This window comes from Festucalex cinctus, chromosome 2 (genome assembly GCF_051991245.1).
Source record: "Festucalex cinctus isolate MCC-2025b chromosome 2, RoL_Fcin_1.0, whole genome shotgun sequence".
Lineage (NCBI taxonomy): Eukaryota > Metazoa > Chordata > Actinopteri > Syngnathiformes > Syngnathidae > Festucalex > Festucalex cinctus.
In genome coordinates this window covers 9,291,152-9,317,069 of record NC_135412.1, presented here as the reverse complement: position 1 = coordinate 9,317,069, position 25,918 = coordinate 9,291,152, and the positions used below count along the sequence as shown (strand labels likewise).

The window sequence follows — 25,918 nt, the reverse complement described above, 5'->3', positions numbered from 1 at the left end:
GCCATGCTCTCTGTTGTGGCTTTATATTTTCGTACATAAGGAATCTGATTCCCAACATCCGTGTCTTGTCTGCGTTTGGGTCTTATGCTGCCTTCATGTGGTGTCTTAATTATGGTAAATACCACGTTGAGTAGAAAATTGAACGTGAACACCCCCTCATGTCGTATTTTCCACTGGACAATTGGGAGTTTCCAAGCTGAGAGAACTATTCAACTTTCAACATGGCGGCGAGTGACACGGGATTTGTGAATGGCAATAAAAAGGGGCGTTGTCGTCCGCTAGTAGGTTGTTTTGGAATCTACACAATTACGTAGCATACGCAATTCAATGTCCCATCCTTTACAACTCATTATTTGCCGTAATTGTTTGGTTTTACGAGCAAAGATGATGTCAGCTGCCCAGTGAATTTTGTTGCTACAACAACAAAAGGACATGAACAGAACGCAGTCATCATTAGGAGTGTCCAACTGGTAAGATCCATCTTTCCCATAGCAACGTGAAGGTAGGGTTAAATCCGAACCCCACGTGAAACATTAAATGCATTGACAATAACAATGAAGTACAACAACGTTCTCCATTATTTATGTTGCAAGGAGGACATGACAAACCTGCAGTTCATGCTTTTGCTAATGGAAAAGCATCACGTATCAAAGGCATTCACAATTGCTATGAAAAACTCATGAATGAGCGAATGCTGCTGGTAATCATTATGTGGCAGTAAGGAAACAGCTCTCTTTGTTTTCCCCTTCCAGTGTAATTTTACTTTTAAGCATTGTATGAATTTGTCAACAAGGAAGTGGCAAGTAAGGTTGATTAATGGGAGTGTGATGCTTAACTCCTTCACTCCCAGCCATTTTCACAGAAGCAGTCCCGTTCGCTCCCGGCTGTTTTACTGGATTTTGACTGATTTTGCAAGGCCCACAGAATATTGTGTTCAATTGCTAAAAAAGCATGGAACCTACCAAAAGAAAGTTTAAAGTCTCTTCTTTCATCAGGAAAAAAAAGTATGTTTCTATCTGTTTCCGTTTTGCAGGAATTAGCATTAGAAGAGAGATAAATTTCATCAGTATTCACAAATCTATTTAAAATCCAAAGTAATTGAGCTTTTTTTCTAGATGGCCCTGGTTGATCTCCTTTGCTCTGCTGCTACCTGCTGGCCGTTTGTGTAAGAACTACCATTTCTGCAACCGTTCTTTGCAGTTGAGAGGCTGCATCAAAGCCTTCTGTATGCTCTAGCATTAAAAAACAAAAACGTATAAATACGTCTTTGGGACACTTACAACATTAAAGAAAAACGTATTTACACGTTATTGGGAGCAAATGAGTTTTAATAGAAGTTTCAGCTAACTTTTAAGCACACCAGCAACACAATGAAAATCATATAATTAGTGAAGCCGCACAATAGCAGCTGTCTTTATAAGTACTGGCTACCTGCACAAGTGCACATTCATTGTACTCTTTATATGGTATCATAGGACATAATACAGATAAACACAAAACCGCTAGACCTATTAAGAAACAAACACAATCGTAGGAAAACACACACTACACATATACACATTTCTCACTCTGCTGCTTTGCTAATCCCAGCCATGTATGGGGGACAAGACGAAGCAGCTTGCCACGGTTGATAGGAGAATTATGTGGGTTTTAACCAGCTAAATAAATAATTATGTTTGTGTAAGTTCCTCAAAAGGATTTGTATTCAGTCCTTTCTCTGACAGCGGCTCAGGCATGTTGTGGCACGGTGAAAAGACTAGCGGTAAGTCTGGCACGGCTTCCGCAAATCACATATTTGCACATAAACAAAAGTATCAGAAATGAACTACGTGTGTGTGTGTGTGAGAGTGTGAGGTGATATGATGGCGGTTGGGCAAAACTTTAAATCATGGAGATACATGCACACCTTGCATTCGTCTGTCACAACCTCCCCACATCCTCTTGTCCTACTCATCAATGTCTCAGCGCACTTCTTAATTCTTCCCTAATCCAGCTCATCTTGTGACGGATGGCACATCAGCACCGCCTACAAAGTCAACATGCGCATCACCCTGAAGTGCTGCTGGTGTCTCATGTTTGACTCAGGCCGCATTCTGTTATCAAAAACATCAAGTAGAATAGTCACGTTATGGCAAATAAAGTTAACATCCGAGAGGGATGTGACTGAGGTCTTGGTGACAGGATGGCCCCTGACTGACTAGCTGCTATAAGACGGGTTTTGTACAACCATGCAATTTTAAAGAACCTGTTGTTGCCTCGAGGAAATACAGTAGCTAAGGCATTAATATTGAATGAAAAGACCAGGAAATGGCAAGGAAAGATTAAGTTGTCAGCAAATTAGAAGTCAGCAAAGTCCAACCGATAGTTGGGCGTCGACATGGGCTGTAGCGTTTTCTGTATTCTGTCATTTTATAACATTTGTTGCATATACATATCGTGATATATTCTTGTATCAAATGAGCACATTCAGACATGCGCGCACTTTAAAATGAACCAGTATTTCAAAGTAAACTAAACTTAAGGTAAACATCCAGCTGCACGTCACTGATAAGGCAATTTGGAAAAAAAGAGAAAGCAGTTTTGGTCTGCACTCCCACTTGAGAAAAGGGCAAACATTGGTTTGCTGTGATTGAGTTTGCGCTCATTTAAGCTTGAGGTTCAACTCTGAGGCAGAACAAATGATATATATGCCAAATGGATTGCGTGAGAGGGAAGGAGAGGAGAGCGTGTATGGGCGATAAGAGAGAAGAAGAGAGAATCAGCTAGCTGCAAGAGTCCCAGATTTACGCTAACTTCTCCCTTTCTGCTCAGCACATTTTTCTGATGCCATGTTCTCAGTTTCTTCAAAACATACGCAAAAAAAAGAGCCTCTGTTAATTCTTTTAGAAAACAAACCAATATTCAATAAACTCTTTCTTCCTTTGCGACATCAGTGAATTCATGAACAATGAAGGTGTTGCCTCAATCCAGCCAGGTGATGATGTTGTATATAAAAGTGACACCCACTGAGAAAATGTACAGACTAAATGTCAAGAAATGTAAATAAAACAACGGGACCTTTTTCAGTTCAAGAGACTGTTGAGGAGGAAACAACAACAAAAATCAGTCAATTGAGAGTCAAACCTGAAAAAATTACAGATTTTCATGATGGCCAGTTACTTTTGATTTTACCCCAAATTCACAATTTACATCTGAGATACAATATGCGAGTTGCTCCGTTAAGTCAAATTGGTTTTGTCTTGACTTGTAGTATTTCCTATATCCGACCAAAGGAAAGCTGTATATTCCATCCATCCATCCATCCATTTTCTTGACCGCTTATTCCTTACAAGGGACGCGGGGGGTGCTGGAGCCTATCTCAGCTGGCTTTGTTGCAGTAGGTGGGGGACACCCTGGACCAGTTGCCAGCCAATCGCAGGGCACACAGAGACGAACAACCATCCACAGGTCGCGATACGATAATTATCACGAGATTGTGGGGGCGTTGGCGATATTTAAAAAATATCACAATATTGTAGTAAAAAAAAAAAAGAAAAAAAAGAGCTCATACTAAAAAAAAAAGCACAATATTGTGCTATATAAACCACCTACAATCACTAATAACAATATTGAGGCACTTACTTGCTAATGCAAGCACACATTGATCGCTTCACAAGCAAATTAGGTTCCCCTTCATCTGACAATTAGCATAGATTTTAAACATAGAAGGCCAAAACATCCCTAATGAAAATTAAATTGCACTAATAAACTAGCCACTAGAGGGTGCTAGAACTGCACAAATGGAAATCAATCTGACTTTTTTAACAAATGTGTTCCTTTTAAATATTGTGAACATGACGACGACGATATTGGGGCAGTTTTAATATGACAATATCACGATATTGCCCTTAGATCCCTATTACATTATTTAATTATGAAATCATTATTAACTATATATTCTTTTTCGTATACTAAATAAAGTGAGTAAATGTGGAAACTCTGCACCTCTTTGCTCTCTTTGGCTATCGCGCAGTGCCTGCATGGCTGTCCTTGGCTCCTCAAATCACCACACTTTACAAGTGCTGGTCCGAAAAGCTAAAGCAACAAAACAATACTGTTTTTCTTCAGCAACCAACTTGAAGTCGCTCTTAATATTTTTTTTGTCAAACAATACTATTACTACAACGTGACGTGGCACAGGCTGGAACAGCGCATCACTATATTAGCGTTGGACTATATTGAAAATCCAACTTTGTTAAACACGACAGGTGTCGCTGGTTTTTATTTGGGTTCACATGAGCCAAGACAGTCGAGTGGTTAGCACGTCCGCTTCCCAGTTCTGAGGTCTCCGGTTCGAGTCCAGGCTCGGACCTTCCTGGGTGGAGTTTGCATGTTCTCCCCGTGCCCGCGTGGGTCTTCTCCGGGTACTCCGGTCTCCTCCCACATTCCAAAGACATGCATGGCAGGTTAATTGGGCGCTCGGAATTGTCCCTAGGTGTGCGTGTGAGTGTGGATGGTTGTTCGTCTCTGTGTGCCCTGCGATTGGTTGGCAACCAGTCCAGGGTGTCCCCCGCCTACTGCCCAGAGCCAGCTGAGATAGGCGCCAGCAGCCCCCGCGACCCTTGTGAGGAATAAGCGGTCAAGAAAATGGATGGATGGATGGATGAGCCAAGACTGCATGGCAAAGAAAATAATGTGGAGGAAATGTGATTTAACACCAAATAGCAGCATGAAAAGGGTCCAACATCAGATTTCTAAGAAACAACAAGCACTTCAAATGCCTCTAAAATCTTCCATAACAAATACATTCACAAAAAGACAAATCACTTAGACATATTCAGAAACATCACAGCACTTTTGACGTTTCATCTTGGAGGACACCTTGAAATTTTGGCCCACATGATCTTATTTGTGGATATTTTTAGCTGAAACTCAGCTAATCAAAGATGGGGCCACAAGTAGCAGACAAAATTAAAGGACCAATTGTAGCCGTATAAATCCAAACCATGACACCAAAACTGATGTAAAATGTAGCCTTCTGGGTGAGTACTCATACATTATTGGCAGGTCTCAGTATATTGCATGAAAACTACTGCAAGTGTTAATATTCAAAATAGTATCATTGAGTTTTCATGCTCGTAATTGAACGTAGAAACGAATGATTTCGCATGCAGATGAGACTTACGACTCATCACCGTATACATGCACGTCTTTGAAGGAAGTTAAAAAAAACAAAACATTTCCTTCCATTATATATCGGAGTGATCAATTTAGTTTCTGTACCTCAGTAATACTGTATGTTGCTTGCATCTTACACTCACAAAGAACGAAAACCTTTTTTTATATACAAAATATGCGGGAGCAATCCGCTGTTAATTTTCCTGTTGACTGTTTAAACAGAAGACAAGGGAAGCGGAAGATCGTTCCAAAGCAAGCCGCCATGAATCCAAAGATAAGAGGGGAGAGGAGAGAGTCATATGACTTCGAAAAATGTGTTTCTATGACACTTTTTGTGATATATCTCAAAAACCTCCCCATGAGAGCATTAAAACTTTTTTTTTTTTTTTTTTTGCTATATTTGAGAGGTTTTTCTCATTCCATGCCCAATTTGCAATTGCACAATTTCTGGTTCCACCTTCGCAATTATGTGGTGCAATTACATTAATGTGCAAATATTTGTCGAGATATGTTCAGAAATTATGAAGTTGTACTGTTACTCTAGTTTGAAGTAATTCTTACCAGCGTTCCCCCTGTTCAAAATGTTTGTGCTTTGTACTCAGGTTGAAGTTAACATTCTAACCAGACTTTGTATTTTGACATATTTTTACTTTTGGGCATTCTAGGCGGTTCCTAGATTAAATGGTATGAAGGGGTTGCATGAATGTTTCCCCCCCCCCCCCCCCCCCCAGAAACTTCACTTGCTTCTTGCTTATAGATACACAACAAACATCAATGGCTTAAATCTTAAAAATCCATTCATAATTTAATGCATTTTGCATGTTTTTGTACATGAAAATACCTGTTAAAGTGAGACAAACAAAAGAACAAAGTATTGCAAAACAGTCAAGTTCTACCTGTAATTTATACATTTGTGCATTAAGAGAGCAAAAAACAAGTTATTTCCTTCATTATAAAGGTGTTCTGTCTTACCGTTATCTGTTGCAAGGAACGTGGCTTCATATATGTTGTTTTTCACAAAGACAGATTCCCTGTCGAGGATTGCCGTGGTCACTATCTGCCCATTGGTTCTGTTAATAGACAACCAGTCTGCCGGATCATTCAGCTTGGAGTACCTAAAAACATGGGCACAAGTCGATGGAGAAGTCAGCGTGACTGTTTCCATGTTTACAAGCAATTATACATTTTCTCGCACGTGTGCATATATAGATCTTCTTTCACACACCGCCATGAAGTCGCCAGTCCCTAACCTTCACGGAGTTTAATTTCTTATCGACTTTTCTTCCAGAGCTTACAACCTCCAGTCGATTCCAGCCCATTTTTCGCTCCTATATACTACACATTGTAGTCAATTACCTTCCTTGTTAAGCACTGCTACAACTGCTGGTGCGTGCGCTTGTGATGCATTAATAGCATCAGAAGTGTTTGCTTAGGGTAGCGCAGGCAAAAACCGCTTGCTGCGGCCACACTATCTTGGTTGCAAATTGTGGGTGACAGCACGTTCGGATCTGTGTATTGATCTCTAAACATGAAACGGGGCTCAGGTAGTGACTCCTGGGATAAAAGGGCACACGAGGCCGAGCGGATCTTCTCCCCTACTGCATCCCTATCTCAAGCTGATCTGTTATTGTTTCTCATTTGTCGCTTTTTGGCTGATTCCACACTTGCAATTCTCTCTGATCTCTCCCCCCCCAACCCGCAGTGCCTCACATCATCTCACCTTTCTTCTATATTCAATACATTTTCTTATACCTGCCGGTATCATTTCATCTACATTGCATTCCCTTTGTGATAGAGTACCTCAACTTTCACCTTTTTGTGGTTGAAATCTCACTGCAACTTGCCATTGGCCAGCGCGGGGCATCTGGCCCTTTAAGACGTTTTCTGCACCATTTGCTTTATGAGACAGTCTCGGGGTGTGAATTGCCTAGTACCCGACGATTCGATTCGTATCACGATTCATAGGTCACGATTTGATTCGATACCGATTAATCCCGGTACGAATCTATAAGTCGAGTGTTGCGATTTTTTTATTTTATTTAAATTTCGTAATCCCGATACGAATCTATGAGTCGATTGTTGCGATTTTTTTTTATTTAAACTTAAAAAATACTAATCAGTAAACTTGTACAGCGTAAGATTTGTATGAAAATGTATTATTTATTTATCTAAAACTTCAGTCTTATACAGGTTGTAATCTGTTTCATGTTTGAACAGCATTGAAATAAAATATTAAGGCTTAATGTTCCATGAACATAACATTCGGCCATGCTTAAGGTGTGAACCCAAGACGTTTTAGTGAATATTTTTCCATCAAAAATGGATATTTAAAAATCGATTCGAGAATTGCGCGATGTAATATCGCGATATATGCCGAACCGATTTTTTTTAACACCCCTATGAGACACCAAATTGGGGACATGGACCATGGTGCGATTGACACACACTTGAACCTTTTTAAATCAATTCAAATTGAAATAATTTGACATCAACCTTGGCTTGTGCTGACTGAATTATAGCATGTACACTCATTGTGCAGCCTACTGGCATCTTTGTGCTCAATCATATTGCTTATATGCAGTACAGGTGAATCATGGAATTGTGGGTTAGGAAGTAGTGGGGGTGGACAGGAGAACATAATCTCTGTCCTGCAGCAAGAGAGGTGGGATTGTCCCAGCAGGCAGTGGGCATGATCCTGAGTGAGGCAGCTTGTTTCAAAAAGGGATCACAGAGATGACATTCCCACACTCTGGAGGCTTTCACACGGACTAGCCGAGCCCGTGGAAACTACCTGGCGGACTGTGAAATCCTCAGCAGGAAAAACGTGAATCCATCGCAGCGAGGTTGGGGGGGATAAACCAGTGAGACAAGGGAAAGGGCTATTTTGTGGGAAGGTAAAAAGGGCCTAAAAAGAGGTGGCATGCATGGCAACATGATCTGCTTGTAAAACCTTCATTAAGAAGTAACCAATTGAGGCTCCATCTTCATGTCTCTGGGCTTTTTCATGGCTCAGTGGAGGGCTGACACACCAACTATCTTCATTTTGAGCAGGTGGTGATCTCACACAAAGTAGTTGGTGTGTCAGCTGTACTACCACTGGAATTTATGGGGCATGAGTCTGACTTAAAAACAAAAAAAAAACAAAAAAACCTTTAAAGACATCAATTATAATTATAGTAATAAATAATAAATACCACAAATAAATACATGTAGTAAACTATAAAGGCAGTAAAGCAGCATACTGTCGTGGTTAGCATGTCTGCCTCGCAGTCTTGAGGTTTGGGTCCAAATTAGGACTTCCTGTGTGTGGCGTTAGCATGTTTGCTGGACTGAATGCTACCGGGGAGTTTCTCCTGGTATTTCAGCTTCTTCCCACATTCCAAAAAAACATGCAGGCAATGTTATTTGAAGAGTCTAAATCGTTCATAGCTATGAATATGATGTGATGAAGTAAACTGTGTATTTGGTTGCACTAAAGGTTAAGTCTCATTTCTACACAAGCACACGTCAAAAGACTTTTTCACATCTGGGAGAGCCAAATAAAAATAAAATAGTATATCTGAACCGCTTTTATCATCTAGTAAATTATAACAAATTAAACTCAGTAATTTAATTGGTTACATTAAAGTTGGTAATCTGTGGTGGAAAAAAAATGGCAGTTTTTCACAGCATGATACATCTGCTTGCACACACAACAGCAAAACTTAACAAGGTACAAATGAACAGCTTCCACTCATTGACTGAGAGTAAATTGGATTTCTTATTATTTTTCTAAATAGGAAAGTAAAGTTGTCTTTCACGTTCACTCCCTGACACTGATGCTACAGAGGAGCTAATTGTGATCTTATCCCATTTCGATATGGCGAGATGGATGCTTCAAAACCTCAGTGACAGAAAGTTTTGTGGTTTCTTGCAACAACACTCACAAATAATTTTAATGGGTAATATTGAAGTGACTTGAAGTACAAATTTGAAGGCAGTAAAGTGAATCAGGAAGAGCAAATGATGATAACGATTTCCATGTCAGAATTGCGATATTCAAACGCCTGGCAGAAAACATGCTGTTTTATAATCATGTGTGTTTTTATTTTGCAATGAAATCAATATTCCCACATCCCTATTTCACACCATTTCAGCAAAAACAGATAATTCAAAACTGACTGCAAACTGCAATTTTACCGTAACTATTTCTGAGAGTGCATAATAAGCAGACTGTGTTACTCCATGAGATGAAAGTGGGGTAACACTTTATAATAACTATCCGTTATAAGTAGTTCATAGATCATTAGTTGATTGTTAATTAATGAGTTGTTCATGACTTATTAAATGTTTGTTAACTGTTTGTTAAGGATTTATACTTATGACTATAAACAGTTAATATGTCATTATTAAACTGTTAGTTATTGAGTTATAAATGACTTGTTAACTGTATATTAATCATTTGTAACTATATATTATAAATTAGTAAGACTAAGTTAACAAACTATTAGTAAATTACTTACTAATGACTTGTTAAGTATCAGTTAATAGTTTATATCTGTTATTAGGACGTTATTCTAAAGTGGTAGCTATTCCTCATTTATTAACTGTTATTAAATGAGGAACAGTTGCAACTTTACGATAATATCCCAATAGTATAAATTAGCTACTTACTAATATTTAACTTATATATTAGCTAATTCTTTACATAGTAGATGTTAACCATCTACTAATACCTATGAAACTTTGTCAACAACAAACAGGTGCAACAAGTTGAAAGTACAGAATTTGAAGGTGAAATTTAAAATATAAAATTACTATGCCTTACCATGCCTAAATATCAATTTTCCGTACCATTGAACTTTTTCCACTCATGTGCTCCTCTACAAAGTTTCACTGGTATAGTATTAGTAGATGGTTAACAAACTATTAACAACTGCTGTAAAGAAGTGAGTTAATCTACTACTTAAATATTAGTTATTACTCTATTTATGTTATTGGGACGTTATTCTAAAGTTGCAACTACTCCACATTTACTAACACGTAATAAATGAGGAATAGTGGCAACTTTATAATAACGTCCCAATAACCTATACAAACTATGAAGTAATACTTAACAAGTCATTAGTAAGTAATTTTCTAATAGCTTGTTAACGATGTATTACTAATTTATAAAATATAGTTATGAATAATTACTATACAGTTAGCAAGTCGTTTAGAGCTCAATAACTAACAGTTTAATAATAACATTTTTACTATTTATAGACATCATTTTAAAACCTTAACAAACAGTTAACAAACATTTGATAAGTCATTAATAACTCATTAATTAACAGTTTACTAATGGTCTATTAACTAGTTATGACGGGTAGTTATTATAAAGTGTTACCGAAAGGGGTAATTTGACAAATCTCCAATGTCAACAAAATTACTGCAAGTGTCCATAACAATGCGATTCGCCACCAAAAAGCGCACGTGTGAGAATTGGAGGTTTCTCTCATTTGGGAATTGGTTGCTATGCTGATGATATGATTAGCCGTGGCAGCTGAGTGATCTTAGCAAGCAGCAGGAGGAAGTCTTGACATTTATTTTTCAAACCCCTGACCTAGAGGATGAAAAATGGATGTCTCCAGCTTAGCCAAGGCGGTTTGGGTAATCATTTATGCCCGTGTTTCTGGTCCCGTGTCTCGACCTCACCGGTTCGGTGTCTGACAAGTGATGCATGATGCTTCCCTTTCGCTTCCTCTCCCGTACGCACGCTCCCACCGAGTCCTGTCCATGTTACCTTCCTCCCATCCCCAACAGGATGCTGTCAGCATGTCTCTCCTTTGATTTGCACCTGTCAAGTTCAAACCTTGACCCGGAGTCAGCTACCGTGCGCGACTCCCTTCCCTCTCTCCCTCCATCATGCACTCTGTATTACGTCCTATTTTTTGCTATTTCAATAGCCTTTAAAGCCTGTCACTCTGTCATGTGTATTCATCATCCGCTGACAGAGACGTACAGCTCTTTGTCAGATGCAAAGGCACATGTTATGAATCACAAATTATGCAAAATGATTCAAATGTCATGTTCAGCTTCCTATTTGATGCATACCCAGATCAGCTGTGTAATGAAACATGTCAACGTTTTCTAGGGGCAGCACGGTCTGCCTCACAGAAAAAAAAAAAAGTTGAGGGCTCAAATCTTATTTTTGACATTTCTAGCCAGTTTGATCTTCCTGTCTTCATGTATCCTTCCAAATTTAAAAAAACAAAGCAAAACACTTTAGGTTACTTGAAACATCAATTGTCCAAAAGTGTGAATGTGAATGATTGTCTGTCTCAGCTGTAACAGGCTGCGGCTCACCTGTGACCTTGGACAGGATAAGTGCTGGAAAATGGATGAATGGAATTTTTTTTTAGATCACAAAAATGAGGTTTAACGGAACTAAGTTTTGAAAGAGCACTTTTGATTAGTGTCCTTTTTCAAACATTGAATGTGATCAGCACCATGTCTCTCTACATGGTGTATTAAATCACAAATACCCTTTTTTTTGTGAGAAAAAAAAAGGGTTAAAAAAAAAATCACAAATACCCTAACTTATGAGTGAGGTGCGATCACTTGGACATTTCTCTTGAGAAGTAGGGGAAAAAAAATAAATCACAGGACAAATTTGGCTTGGGTTTTCAAATTATGCAGTTTGTTTTCCTTAACACCGTAAAAACGTCATTCTCATCACATATTTCACATTTTTTTTGTTTTTTCTATGTGCTACTATTATAAGGCCATAGAAAGTGTCACTCTTGCTTTTGTTTTTTATTGAATTGCTGCTTCTGAAAAGCTGTAAACATTCTGCTTTGCAGTACAGGGGATAAAGTCGTATCAGAAATGCCGTGTGCCGATCAGTCCCTGCCGGTACATGTAATTGAGGGCTGCAATAAATCTTTTTTGGAAAACACCGCAAACGATGGCTCACTCCGCCACCACAGAGGCGTTGCGAGGAGGTCATCCAGCGGCAATGCAGCGGCTGGCACGGGACTCTCACCTCAGTATGCTCATAGCGATTTGGGGGTGCTGGAATTGATTGATTGCATTCATTTCAATAGAGGAAACTGATTTGATGTGAGTAAATTGAGTTACAAGCTCGATCACAAAATGCATTCAACTCATAAGTCAAGGTACAACTGTATTCTCTCCTTGCTATTTGAAAGATAACTGCTGCCTTCTAGTAAAGTTAATTTGCTTTCTTTCATGAAGAAATAAAAAGCTGACGACTTAAGTGTAGCCTAAAATCTTTTTCCAATTTATGTGAAATAAACAGAATGAGTTCCTTTTCTGTAAGGAAATGAAAAGATGATGCTATAGCAGAATGACACTATAGCAGGAAATGATCACAATTTAAGAGTTTTCACAAAGCGTCTACATCAGGGGTGTCCAAACTTTTTCATTTGAGGGCCACATACAGAAAATCAGAAGGACGCAAGGGCCACATAATGTTATGAGGAGAAATTGTGTTTAGTCATAAAAATTGTACAAATAATTTATTTGTGCTTTTGCACATTTAGAAAAATGCTGCAGCATATAAACCAATTTATTTGTAATATGGCAGTATGGTTATTATAGTTTTAGAAATTCTCATTTTAGTTTTTATTTTGTTTTGAGTTTTGCTTTTTTAAAATGTATTTGTTTTAATTATTTTTTTAAGGTGGGTCTGTTAGTTTTTTTTTAATTAGTTTTAGTTCTTTAATAAATGCTTAGTTTTAGTTTAGTTAGTTTCAGTATTAGTTTTTTTGTGTGTTTTTTTTTTTTAAATGTGTATTACTTGTGCGCAATATTTAAAAAACACAATGGGTACAACGTCATTATTTCTATTTATATCAAAATAAATCTACTAAAAATCACATTTAAAATCATCCCCAAAGGATCATGCATTAAATTAATTACCAAAGACTAATAAAACGAAGGATATTTTTGCTATAATTATAGTTAGTTTTATTTTAGTTAGTTTTGTAAACATAGTTTGTTAGTTTTTCTTTTTTTAAAGTATCTTTGTTTTTATTTTATTTTGTTAACAAAATTGTTTTGAATTTTAGTTTTTTTTCGTTAGTTTTAGCTAACTAAAATAAACTTTAATATATGTGTGTATATATATATATATATATATATATATATATATATATATATATATATATATATATATATATATATATATATATATATATATATATATATATATATATATATATATATATATATATATATATATTTAATATAAATTATGTTATGTTTGTTTTTTGTATTTCTGTAAAGCGCTTTGTGACAGCTCAGGCTGTTTGAAAGCGCTATATAAATAAAGTTGAGTTGAGTTGAGTTGAGTTAATAGCACCTGTGTTTTTCGACACCCTCCCTTCTTACTTTGACCATCTCCAAACATTTTTGTTTTTATTTTATTTGAACTGAGTTAAATGCCGAGTTAAATGCTGAGTTAAATTTTAGCAGGGCCACTAAAAATTGGACGGCGGGCCGCAAATGGCCCCCGGGCCGTAGTTTGGACACCACTGGTCTACATGGTATAAAGGCACAATATGAAGTCCTGCAGATCTGTGTGGTAATTCATGAAAGGCAAATATTGCACTAGGTTATGATTTGGTAGGTCATTATACAGTGATTACGCGATACAAACTGAGTTGGGTTAAGTCACGTGAGCATTTGTTGCTTGACATTTAACATCCTGAGAGATTTAGCAGAAAGAAGGATCACTGCAGGCGGACATGCTGTGTCAAGTGTTTGGGCTCCAGCCAGCACTTTCTTTCACTTTTCCTTCTGCCTAACTTTCGCTCCATCTCGGTGTGCGTGCGCGTGTGTGTGCGTGTGTGTATACTCTATGGGCAACCTAAAGAACAAACACACACATGCGCACCCCCACACAGACCGATCCAATTAGCCTGGAGGCTATTACTTCCTATTAACCTTCAGAGCATCCCTACTCAGGGTTCTCCAATGGCTCGTAAACTCTGCATGGTTGTCTCAGAGAGATGGATGATACCTTAAATATAGCCCCCTTATTGAACTCTAACCCCTAACGACTAACAGTGAGGCTTTTTGGCCTTGTGCCACTGCATAGGGGAGATTTTCGTTCGTTCTGCTCGTAATGCTAAACTTATACACTCACCCAGACACTTTTTTTCAAGACAATTTTCCTTCCAGTGAACACATACAGTATGGCTGGGTATTGCCGCTAACCTCACGATACGATACGTATCGCGGTACATATGTATCCCAATACTTGATCTTCAAGGCGATACGTATCCCGATATTTCACATTCATTTACTTGCATTTTATAATTACAGTCTTATGTATACCTAAAGGATATGTTTATTATGCTGGATGACAAAAATGTTTTTGTTAGTAGCTCTTCTGGTTTATCACCAAGCGGCATGCCTGGTCGAAATGTGGACGCACTGCAGAGCAAGGAGCAGTTTTCACAGACACACCGGGAACATTTATTAATAAGCATGAGCCAATATGAGCAAAAATATCAAAGTATTATAATTACAGCTCTAAAATGTGCTCATTTGAAATATTTGGGGAATTAAAAACAGCATTTTTTTTTCATGAACACATTCTATTTTGTTTTTTTTAAACAAAATATAGGAAAACTGGTACATTAAGACACACGTGCCACGTTAAGTTTATAAGTAAATAAATGTTGATATTCTTCTTCTGCTTTAATTTTTCTTAGCAAGACACAGTGTCCAATCACTAGTGAGATATTTTTGCATTAATTGAAGGCAATTAACTTCAAAGACGCTGCTTTTTATTTTTTAGGTACAATGCAATGGCAAATAGGTTAACTACCTATTTAAAGTTAACGAGCGATATATCGATTATGTCGCCTGCGTATCGATACGTGTATTGTAATGAGACCCGCAACGATATATTGCCGTATCGATTTTTTGAGCACACCCCTAACATACAGTAAGCGCAAACAGGTTTTCTCTGTCACGTCAATTGTTCGAGTACCTGATTGTCTGCTGCATCTGTAGTCGGTCGGGATCTGTGGCCGAAAAGGTTGTCAGACTCGTGCCAGCTGCAACGCCCTCCTCAAATCGGATGTGTTTGGGATTAGTGGGGAAGTAAGGGGGTTCATTGACATCCTGCACCGAAATGGTTACACCCGCCGTGGATTGGAGGGAGGACTGGATCCCACTGGCCAGATGGGCCTGGTTGGACACCACAACTGTCAGCATGAAGGCTCGGTTCATCTCAAAGTCAACCGCCTAGAAGAAGGAAGAACGGAGGACAAGGTTACTTTGGATAAAAGTTACCAATCATTTAACAATATTTTCATAAAAAAAAAATATATACCATCTGACGGCAGGTATAACCTGCAGTCTAGCAAATCTATAGTTGTGTCAGATTTGAATTGAATGTGCCTTTTCCAGACTGAATGTTTCAGCACCTTCAATTGATGCTCAAAGGATTTCGATCAGGGCTGATAGGTTACTTCACAATTCGATAGTTCAAGGTTGTGTTCTTTGCTTTTCTTGGGTGTTCTAAGCTTCAAAGCATGCAAAACCCATGACTTGTCACTTAGTGCTTGCCTTTTGTCACACGGTAGCACATTTTACTCCAGAATGTTTATTGAGATTTGATTGTGACTTGCACAGATTCAAGGAACCCTGTGTCAGATGAATCAAAGCCATCATAGAACATGACCAAGCCTCCTCCATTTTTCAAAATAGGTACGTTTTATTTCCTTTACTTCTTTGTTTATGGTTGTAAGCAAAGAACAAGCAAAAAGTTCCATTTTGTTCCACCTGTCCAAATGACATTCTGTGAGTAGCTTTATGTCTCAAACAACCACCGTTTCCCCCAGTGCTTCATAGGCCTGGCGGGCTTCCAGGCCTTTCTTGGATGCCGTACACCCACCAACCACACCCCCTGTTGACGACTACGATTTGTCGCACCTCAGATTGACAAATATTTTCCCCGGCCAAATTTTGCCCGTCCTTGATCATGAGGCTTAGCAAGTTTTCTGTGGGAAAACCCTGAACAAGCATTTGGCAAATTAACTCATTCACTCCCAGCCATTTTCAAAGAAGCAATCTGCTTCACTCCCGGCTGTTTTACTGGATTCTGACTGATTTTGCAAGCCCCACAGAATATTGTGTTCTATTGCTATAAAAACATGGACCCTACCAAAATAAAGATTAGTGTCTCTTCTTTCATCAGGAAAAAAAAGGATAATTCTATTTCTATCTGTTTCCGTTTTGCAGCAATTAGCATTACAATATAGCTAAGTTTCATCTATATTCACAAACCTATTTAGAATTGTGAGTAATTGCGCTTTTTTCCAACATGGGCCTGGTCGATCTCTTATACTCTGCTGCCTCCTACTGGCTGTGTTTTGTAATATATACCGTTTCTTCAACCGCTCTTTGCAGTTGAAAGGCTGCATCAAAGCCTTCTGTATGCTCGAGCATAAAAAAAAAACATATTAATATGTCTTTGGGACACATAAAACATTTCAAATAGAACATATTTATATGTTTTTGGGAACAAATGAGTTAATTTGTTTAAAGTTATTTTATTGAGCATTGTGGCTTTTTTTTTCTTTAACAAAAGGGTAGCATCAATGGGCTTAAACGATAAAATTGTATCATAATACAATAAACCCTTCTGAAAAATGAAAATCCATTTTGTTAACTCAACTACGTACTTGCAAACTAAAAGTAAAACTATTTGCTGAAAAACATACCTAGTCGCCCATTGGCATATTTTCTGCACTTTCTCTCACACCTTTAAGATGCTGGCAAAATACCCTCTTCCTAAGGCGCCGTGTTACAGCTGATAGCCAGCTGGCATGACATCGAACAGCAGCGTGTTGGAATATTTCAGTAGAGGAAAGACAAGCAGGCAAGGTGCCTTGTGGGGTTGACGCTGGAGAAAGCAGCATGGCAAACTTCTCAAGATGATGCAAAGAACAGTCTGGATTGCAATTGGCAGTGGTGGAAGTTTTCAGTTGATCAGCTGGAAACGGCTACAACAAGAAGGAACTGGTACATCTGACATATTTAGAGTTTTCAACTTTTTAATATTGTCAATTCTAAACAGTTTTTGGGGACACGTTTACTATTTGCATAACCTGGTCCCGAAACCCTGCAAGTGTTCAATGTAATAGCAATGACTTCAAGTTGCATTCTGAGCTGGTAAAATTCCCAAGGCTCAAACTTATGATTTCAAGTTGGCTATATTCACACTTTGAAATGACTTTTTTTGTCACCTATAGCTACACCACCTTCTAGCACTGCTGCATCCTCACGGTCTCTCTTGCTCTCTGTGACTCATATGTTTCTTAATGGGCAGTATGCTTGCACACTACACACTTTCAGTAAGAGTGCAAGTATGTTAACAGAAAATAAATTAGGTACAAGTTAAAGTCACCTTGCAGAACATTACTTGAGTCGAAAGTTGAAAAGCATTTGACATTATATTCAAGTGTAGTGTCATTTTGTCACATTAAAAATACTGAAAGCCTGGTAAAATTTATAAAAGTATGTTTTTATTATAGATCTCTGAAGTTAGCTGACACACTTTGGCCCGGACATCACATTAACCAAATATCGAAACAAGATCATGATACTGAAAAGAAAATTGACATTTTGACATCAGTGGATTAATATAAACTAATTTATCCTACCAAGTTGGAGCTGGAGTATTTAGCTGGAGTCATTAAAAGGCACTGCATCTTCTAGTAATAATCGTTCACGCCAATTATGTTTTGAAACATCAGACATGCAATTATGAGACCAGTCACGTGGGAAATGTCATAATTTGGGATTTCATAACATATTGAATGTAAAGATATGACCAAATGCTTTTTAACTCTTTTACTGCCACAGGTAATCAAAGAAAAACTTTGATATGACAGAGGCTTTGATCATTGACGAAAAGAGATGCAATGCTTCCATCTGCCGGCCATAGTTTAGAGTGTTTTCGATTCAACAACCCATTGACCAGGCAGCGCTGCACTTAGACGGTGCACTGAGAAAAAAAATAAAAAACATTGTTGACGTTATTTAACGTTTATGGCAATATACGTCGTGATTTTACTGATCGTTATTAAACGTTTTTGGCTGTCAAAGAGTTAATTAAAAAGAAAAAAAAAGATCAGGAAAAAAAAACAGTCAAGCAACAGAAATGATCTTGACCTTATATTAAATGTTATTTTACTTTTCTTGCTATCACATTGCTGAACAGTGTGGAAATCATTGAAGCACAATACAAAGCTTTGAAAACAAATGTTTCAATTAAACTTGATTGATTGCGGCACATCTTCTGTTTTAGGTTGATATTTTTAAATCCAAAGTCAGCGTGTGCTCCAGTATGCCACAGGTGTCGGACACCATCAACCCGAATCCATATTTATTAGATGCTAACATGTACACAAACACACTTAGAGGTGATGTCAACCAAAAGGCTTCATCAGCTGAAATCACCATCCCACAGCACATATAAGCATTGTTGCAGCAATCATCATTCGCTTATTTACAGGATGCGCCACTTTACCGATATATTATTTATTGACTTCATTCTTATTTGTCTCCTTCTGGTTTTTGAACCTAACATGTAGTCTTGGTCAGGAGACCATGGAACTGTCACTCTTGTTTTACTTGGCTAGAACCTAAGTACCATACTTAGCACAGGTACATACATTCATAATCATGCAGATGTATGGGAAGTCAACAACCTGTGTGGTACAGGTGATGTGACACCCTTCTGTGTGAGTTAGTATCGATGTGCATATTCAGTCTTGTAATGTAATAGAGTACAAATACTTCCTTTGCGTCTTGTGTCTGTCTAGTCCATGTTATTTCCCGCCTCTCACCCAAAGTCAACTATGATAGGCTGTCGCACATCAATGACCAAATGAGGAAAAGTCAAGTCAAGTTTATTTGTACAGTCCTTATTCTTAAAATATCATAACTACTGTCATATTTTTAGATTTTCTTTGTATGCTCATGTATTTCCCTGCGAGGCCTCAGTCCAAATCACCAACCCTTTAGACCCACACTCAACCCCTTGTTTTGCAGAAATCCCCTCACCTAGGCACACCACTAACCTCTCCTACTCCCTCTAATCCACACATCACTGGATCATTCAAACTGTGTCCTTGCTTCACGTCTCTCCTTCTTCCCTGATCATCATCCTTTGTGCTTATCATCATCTGTGATTTACATATCTTAATGACTCATTGCGATCACAAGTCTTGTGTTTGTCTATTTCCATGCCATATTATTTTCACGTTTGTCTACTGCAAACCTATTATCCAATCCCTGAAATGTGAACGTCTTCGCATCATCTCTCGGGAGAGCTGTGTAAATGTGACAAGATTCGGTTAAGACCTTGGCCTTTGTTTACAGATGAGTTCGGTGCCCCATGGGAGATTATGCGTACCTGGTTGCGGCGAATTCTTGTGTGCGGCTAGCGGCACATTGGTAAAAAAACAAAACCAAGAGGGTCCCTTACGATGTCTTGACTTTACCTATCGCATGACGTCTGATGTGAACCATTCCGCCTGCAGTTCCCTGGAGTGACTCTCTGTTTACCTTGTGCGGCAGTCTATTTCTTGTCATTCCCAGGAGGAGTACCGTCTCCTATTTTATGATTTCCTGATAATATCCCATGGGTCTCTGTGGAAAGCTTGCGGCTACTCAGCTGCCTGCTGAATTTTACATCAGGGAGCGTGAGGGATGGACAATGAAAGGCACTCATCTAGAGATAATGAAGAAATGTCACTGTGCACGATTCAGGGTCCTACGGGAATGACATAAAACGCTATTGTTATTTCCTAAGCATTATTGTCGGACATGAGATGAGATTTGCTAAACTCATACATCATAAAGAGGTTATTTCTACAAAATGCGATGAACACACACGTACACACATACTTTATACTGTACACACTAATGAAATTTTTTGTTGCCTTCATAGTAAATGGGTTAAACAAGTTGAGCCAACCTTCGTCCAATTGGCTGAACACAGGAACAAGACGAATCATTCTTGTTTCTGTCATTCACTACAGCTGGTATCCCATTATAAGTGTATAAAACTGCTGCCACCATAATTGGGAAATCAATACCTTATTGCTACAGTGCTCTTGCCAGCCTTGTGGTAAAGGTGTGCGTGTGGGAGTTTTTCACAAGGACTTCCAATCCCTCATTTTGGACAAGAAGGGTCATTCCAAAGGCAAGGACTGCATGCAGTCTGTCCCTTGTAAGGGCTCTATGTTTGATTACTAATGTCTGCACTAGATATAAAACATTTAAAGTAAGATAAAGATTAACAATGTTAGGATGACCTCTATGGCCAGAAACTTTGCCAAATGATCGGCTTACCTTTACCACAGTCACCATGCCATCATTGGTGACAGGGTCAGTGCGAATGGTGAAGTGCCCGGATGGATCGCCACTGATGATCCTGTAAATAGCATTCCAGTTGGGAGAATGCGGTTGGTCGGCATCTATCACCGTCAAGTTAGCCACCACGACGTCCACCCGGTTCTCAGGAACCTCACCGGAAAACTGCAGAGATCGGAAAAAAAAGATGTTGCCTTGAAAAATGTTGCTTCACAATCAGTATATTTTGACAAATGTCCTTCCGGGATATATTGAGCTGTTGAAGTGTGGCAATTTGTTCGAAACATTTCTGTCTTCCATTTCTCTTAAGTGAGGCAGCCGTCCTTTCAGCTTTTCAGATAGACTAAGTTTAATGATCCTGCTTTTGCTACTGCTGAGCTGCAAACAAGCGGTAAACACAATTGCACACTGGAAATGCACATGCACACAGGAGCGTTGTCTGAAAGTTGTCTGCCTCTTCTGCACTCCTTGTCCTCATCCATGCACATTAATGTCCTGTCCCTTTGAAAGCTAAAGTCAAAAAAGGAGAGGAAGTGAAGAAAGCCGAGAGGAGCCACCGGTGGTGGAGGGTAGAACATCTGTTTGAGCGCAAATGAGTGGCTTTTAGTTGTCTCCTTGCTGCGCTAACATGTGCTATGTGCCGATAAGCCTGACGGCGAGTGAGCTGCTGTCTGTCAGATGTCTGTTATGGTGGGGATTGACCAAAGTCACACGGGCTCAGGGGGATAAAGATGAACCAGAGGACCCGCCTACACGAACAAACCTAAAACTCGGGAGCAATCGCGTATGGTAGAAGGCTGATTACGTACTTGCGTTGACTCATCTGGAAGCAACAGGCACGAAGCATCCTGGCGTCACCATGGGTAACAGACGTGGTTGAAGCCACTGAGCCGCTTATGTGAGTGTATGATATCAAAGAGCAAAGCCCCAGACCAAACACTCCAACGGGTCATAATACCCGACACAACCTTCGCATCAACCAGCAAACAGCTGACAGCTGTGGCTGGATTAGGGGCCTGTGTCTGGAGAGCTGTTCAGAGACTTGGTGGCATTCTTAAGACAACACACAGGTCCGGGTGGTCCTTACACTCTGCTGGCAGGAATTAAGGGACATGTTGAGTGAGAACCATTAGGTACGTGTGTACTCATGAGTGCCATTTCAATACAATATACTTTCATAATTTGGCTTCACCGCTTCAGAGAACCCTTGAGCATCCAGATGTGATGACGTATCTGCCACTGCTCCTAAAGTGTACCTCCGGCGGCCATTTGCCAAAAGAGCACACCCACAACACCCTTGGTAAATTTTGTTCTATTTGTTTTAATTGTTTGTTTATTTAAATTGTTAGTAGTATGCCTCCTTCGGTCGAAATTGACCATTTGAAACTGCACACAGGTGTTCTCTGTGCTGCGGTTTGAACAACATTGTTTGGTGGCATATAATATGCTCAAACCGCTGCATATTGAAATTATACTGTTAAATATGTCTCATCAGTGGGCACTGCACTACAGATGAAAATGAGCCCAACCGTCAATGTTTTCACAATAGCTATTTAACCTTAATTAAGGTTAAGGCTGATAACCATTTGTGACGTGATGCTTTTTTTTTTTTTTTTTTTTTTAAGCCAAAAAACAATCCTCCAAGGTTAACTGGTTTGTTCTGCCGATCGCTTATTTTCTAAATTCTCTCCGCTGCTCTACAACACACTACTAGTGAAAAACGCCACTTTCAGTCCCAATCCTTCCTGCTTCTCTTCTTCTGCAACAACATCCTTGCATGATACTCGCTGATCTTATACTTGCTGCCACCTGCTGGCCATTTCTTTTAAATAACATTGCAGTCAAGCCTAACCCTTCAATCAGGAGCTGCGCCAGGCCCTCCTGTACACTCTTGCATAAAAAAAGAAGAAGCTCATGACGTATATATACGTCATTTGTACGCGACGACTATGACGCTTATGACGTAGCGATACGTCATATGTATTGAGAGAGTTTAAATACTAAATTTTTAAAGTCGGTAACGAGTCCAATCATGGCTCAGTTTGCTGACTAAACCCAGAAAACAGTTGAGCCATGATTTGTCGTTAGCTACTTCCTCAGCACAGGTGTTGTTATCTTCAGTTGACAGCAAGGGAAAAATGTTTTTAAAGTTATTCATTGTACAAGAAAAATAATGAAGTTATCCAGTTAATTCTGGACAAAATTAACTTTTTACTGGTGAAAATGGCTTGATGCATCCCTTTAATGTTCAATACAACAAACCGATATTTCACGACGAGCAACTCAATTTGTCAGTAAATTGATACGAGACCATCGTTATTTTGGTATTCAAACATTAACCTGTGACATTTTTGTTTATGCTGTGAGATTTTTCTAATGTAAAATGTCTGCATTGGCTTATTAAAGGTTGGGAAACGATGCTTTGCAAGACCTGTGGCGTTTATAGCAGACACTAAATATTTGCATAATGGTGTGCCTTCTCAACCAAATGACTTTTATGCAAACCCGCCGTCCAAAAAGGGTGATTTATGATTCGATCGGGAGAAATTGCTCTGCTCACTAACCTCCACTAAATTTTATCATCAATAACCATGATAGCAATAACTTTGCTGTTTGGCAATGATTGAAATGCACTTAAACTAAAAGTTAGAGAGTGCTAATCTTTTACTGGCCACCGCCATCAATACACGGCCATCACAGGAGACGTTTTATGCAGGGAGAGGAACGTGTCCAGACCTGGTCCTCTAATTTACAACAGCCCATGTGTGTGCTTTATCACCAATGCTGAAAGACGAGCCCCTGAGATTGAATAATCCCTCATTTACCTTCTTATCTTTTGCCTTGGCGAATGGGTGGACCATCATGGTGGTCCACCCATCAAATCCCAACTTAACATGTTCTCTGTACATTTTTTTTTAACTTAAGTTGCTGAACATTTCCTTTATGTGCGACACATGCTAACACATTAACTGTTCGAGGTTCTTAACAGCCTCGGGGGTACATGCTAATGCTAACTCCTCAGTGACCACCTCAAAGAGCTGCTTGATAATGCCAAGCTCAGTGCCTTCTAAGCCCGACAGGCCCACTTGCTGACTTTTCTGCCGGATTCCACGACAGCACATCATCTTCACGTTGTTGACGCAACACTTGTAACTGAAAATGAAAATCGGTATGTACGATCGTTTCCGCTTTCCAGTTCTTGACTATGCAGAAATTACCATGAAGCAGCACTAAATATTGATTATTGCACAAAAGAGACAGCATGATAAAGTGTTCCGAACTTTTTAATATAACCCTAAACCTACTGCTTTTCTTCATAATTAATTGATGGTACAGCTGACTTGACACCCAGACTGCTCTCCATCACCCCTCCCATCCAAAGCAGATCTATATTAAATTACAACATGGACTTTACTTTAGACTTTTCATTTTACCGCTCAAGCAATAATGATCATGTCTAATGTAATCATTATTCTAAATATCACTATCATGACAACAATCATTAACCATTTTTCTGGCTCCTGGTTTATTGTGATGAAAATCAATGATATGGATTAGCCATTTCCTTGTGTGTGCATGCGTGTGCGCTTCCCTCCAGGAAATGAGGAAGTAGCACTTGTTCCACTTATTCCACTACAGTAACTGTCTTCCTTGTTTTCTCATTTGCCATTGTCATTCTCCTGGCCATCTGCCCGGTGCTCCCAACTCTCATTGTTGAAATAAGTTCCACGCACATACCACAACCATTTCGTGTATTTCAGGTGTTCTTCAGAAACGTTGACGTCACATTCATAATCATTGGGCTCTTTGCACAGCTCGACTATTTCCTGAACTGAACACCAATCGTTTGTTTTTTCATGAGTGGACAAACTGATTTATCCAGGTGTGTCTGACCAATGTCGTCCTGATTACTTAGGTCAGGCACACCTGGATTAATCAGCTTGTCCACTCATGAAAGACAGGAAATGAAGGAGTGGTAATGAGTTCAGGAAGTGCTGGATTTATGCAAAGAGCCCGTTCTTAAAGGAACACATGACTCAATGTTCCTGTATGTAAAAACATAAAAAATGCAAATATCAATGACATCTAAGTCCTTGAAATTTTTTTTTAAGCCTACTAAATATCAAAATAATGACATAGGCCTACCCTCAACTCAAATGTATTTATAATGCACTTTAATTAAACCAATCATTGCGTACACCTGCATTCAAAGTGCTGTACGTGGAGTAAAAACCATGTACACTGCCATATTGGACATTTTGGACGAGTTCACATGAAAATCAGTAAATCACAATATTTTTGGATTATACTGACATCATAAGCGTTGCCATATTCATTATGCATATACAACGCTTACGAGGTTAATATAATACAGCATTTTAATAGCACAATAGACCAGGAAACAAGTCAAAAATGCACAGTGCCGAGTTTTACACACAGTACGTCAAAGTAATAACATGGACTGGACAAATATCTCCAATTTGTTTGCATGTGTCACCATTTTGAAACGTAATCAGTTGAAATCTTTTTTTCGGGGAATTAGATGCCATTGATATTTTCACTTTCAATCAATAGAACGCCGCAAAAGGAATTTTGAGTCGTGTGTCGCTTTAAATGGCAGTCTGCACCTGTGTTTGGAATGCTCTGACACAGAAGGACCATCGATTGTTCTCTAGTCCTGCATTTGCAGCCACTCACCGTTCTGGAGGTCAGCATGGGGGGGTTGTCGTTTATGTCGGTGACAGTAATGATGGCGGTGGCTGTGTTGGAGAGACCGAAATTCAAGTTGCCCTCCATGTCTGTGGCTTGGACGATGATGGTATACTGGGAGACTTTCTGTGAAGGTCAAAACAAAGTAAAACAATGCACTTAGAGTTCAGTTTTAGTCACAAAAAACCGGGTTGCCAGAATCTTGCTTCATGCAATCTGAGAGCTGTCTTCTTGCAATATTATTATCAGAGACATCGGCAAATTCAGTGCCACTGATGCACAGATGTGGAGACAACGATACATCAGACGAAGATTAATAGACGATCTGTGGAGCAATAGAATTAGGAATGATAAATGCTATTTCACATCATGAATGACACAATGTCACTTAACTGGAAGATGAAAAATGTGGCCGCTGTACTTTTGTATTTGAGCGTATTCGTGAGCGTCTGCATGTGCAGCCCCCCTCCCTTGCCAACCTTTCATCTTCTATCCCTCTGCCTCCCTCCTCTGTCTTTCCTACTGTCCCATGGTGCGGTTAATGGGCTGCGGGAAGGATGGAGCCCCACGGCCGACTGTCTGGATAATGTGGCTTGTCACTGGAATTCCAAATTACATTTCTAGTGTCTCTCTAACCTGCTAATTACAGCGTAAATATCCCAATTAG

General features: G+C 39.1%; 1 protein-coding gene across 1 annotated transcript in view; it reads right to left on the bottom strand.

The window, feature by feature from the left end:
* LOC144013617 (cadherin-4-like) overlaps window positions 1-25,918 on the bottom strand; it is a 273,004-nt gene that overhangs the window by 11,864 nt on the left and 235,222 nt on the right. The window contains exons 9-12 of the mRNA XM_077512700.1: window positions 25,240-25,377; window positions 20,521-20,706; window positions 15,143-15,399; window positions 6,130-6,272 (exon numbers count right to left, since the gene is read on the bottom strand). Coding sequence (XP_077368826.1) covers window positions 6,130-6,272; window positions 15,143-15,399; window positions 20,521-20,706; window positions 25,240-25,377 — 724 coding nt within the window. The remainder of the gene's footprint in view (window positions 1-6,129; window positions 6,273-15,142; window positions 15,400-20,520; window positions 20,707-25,239; window positions 25,378-25,918) is intronic.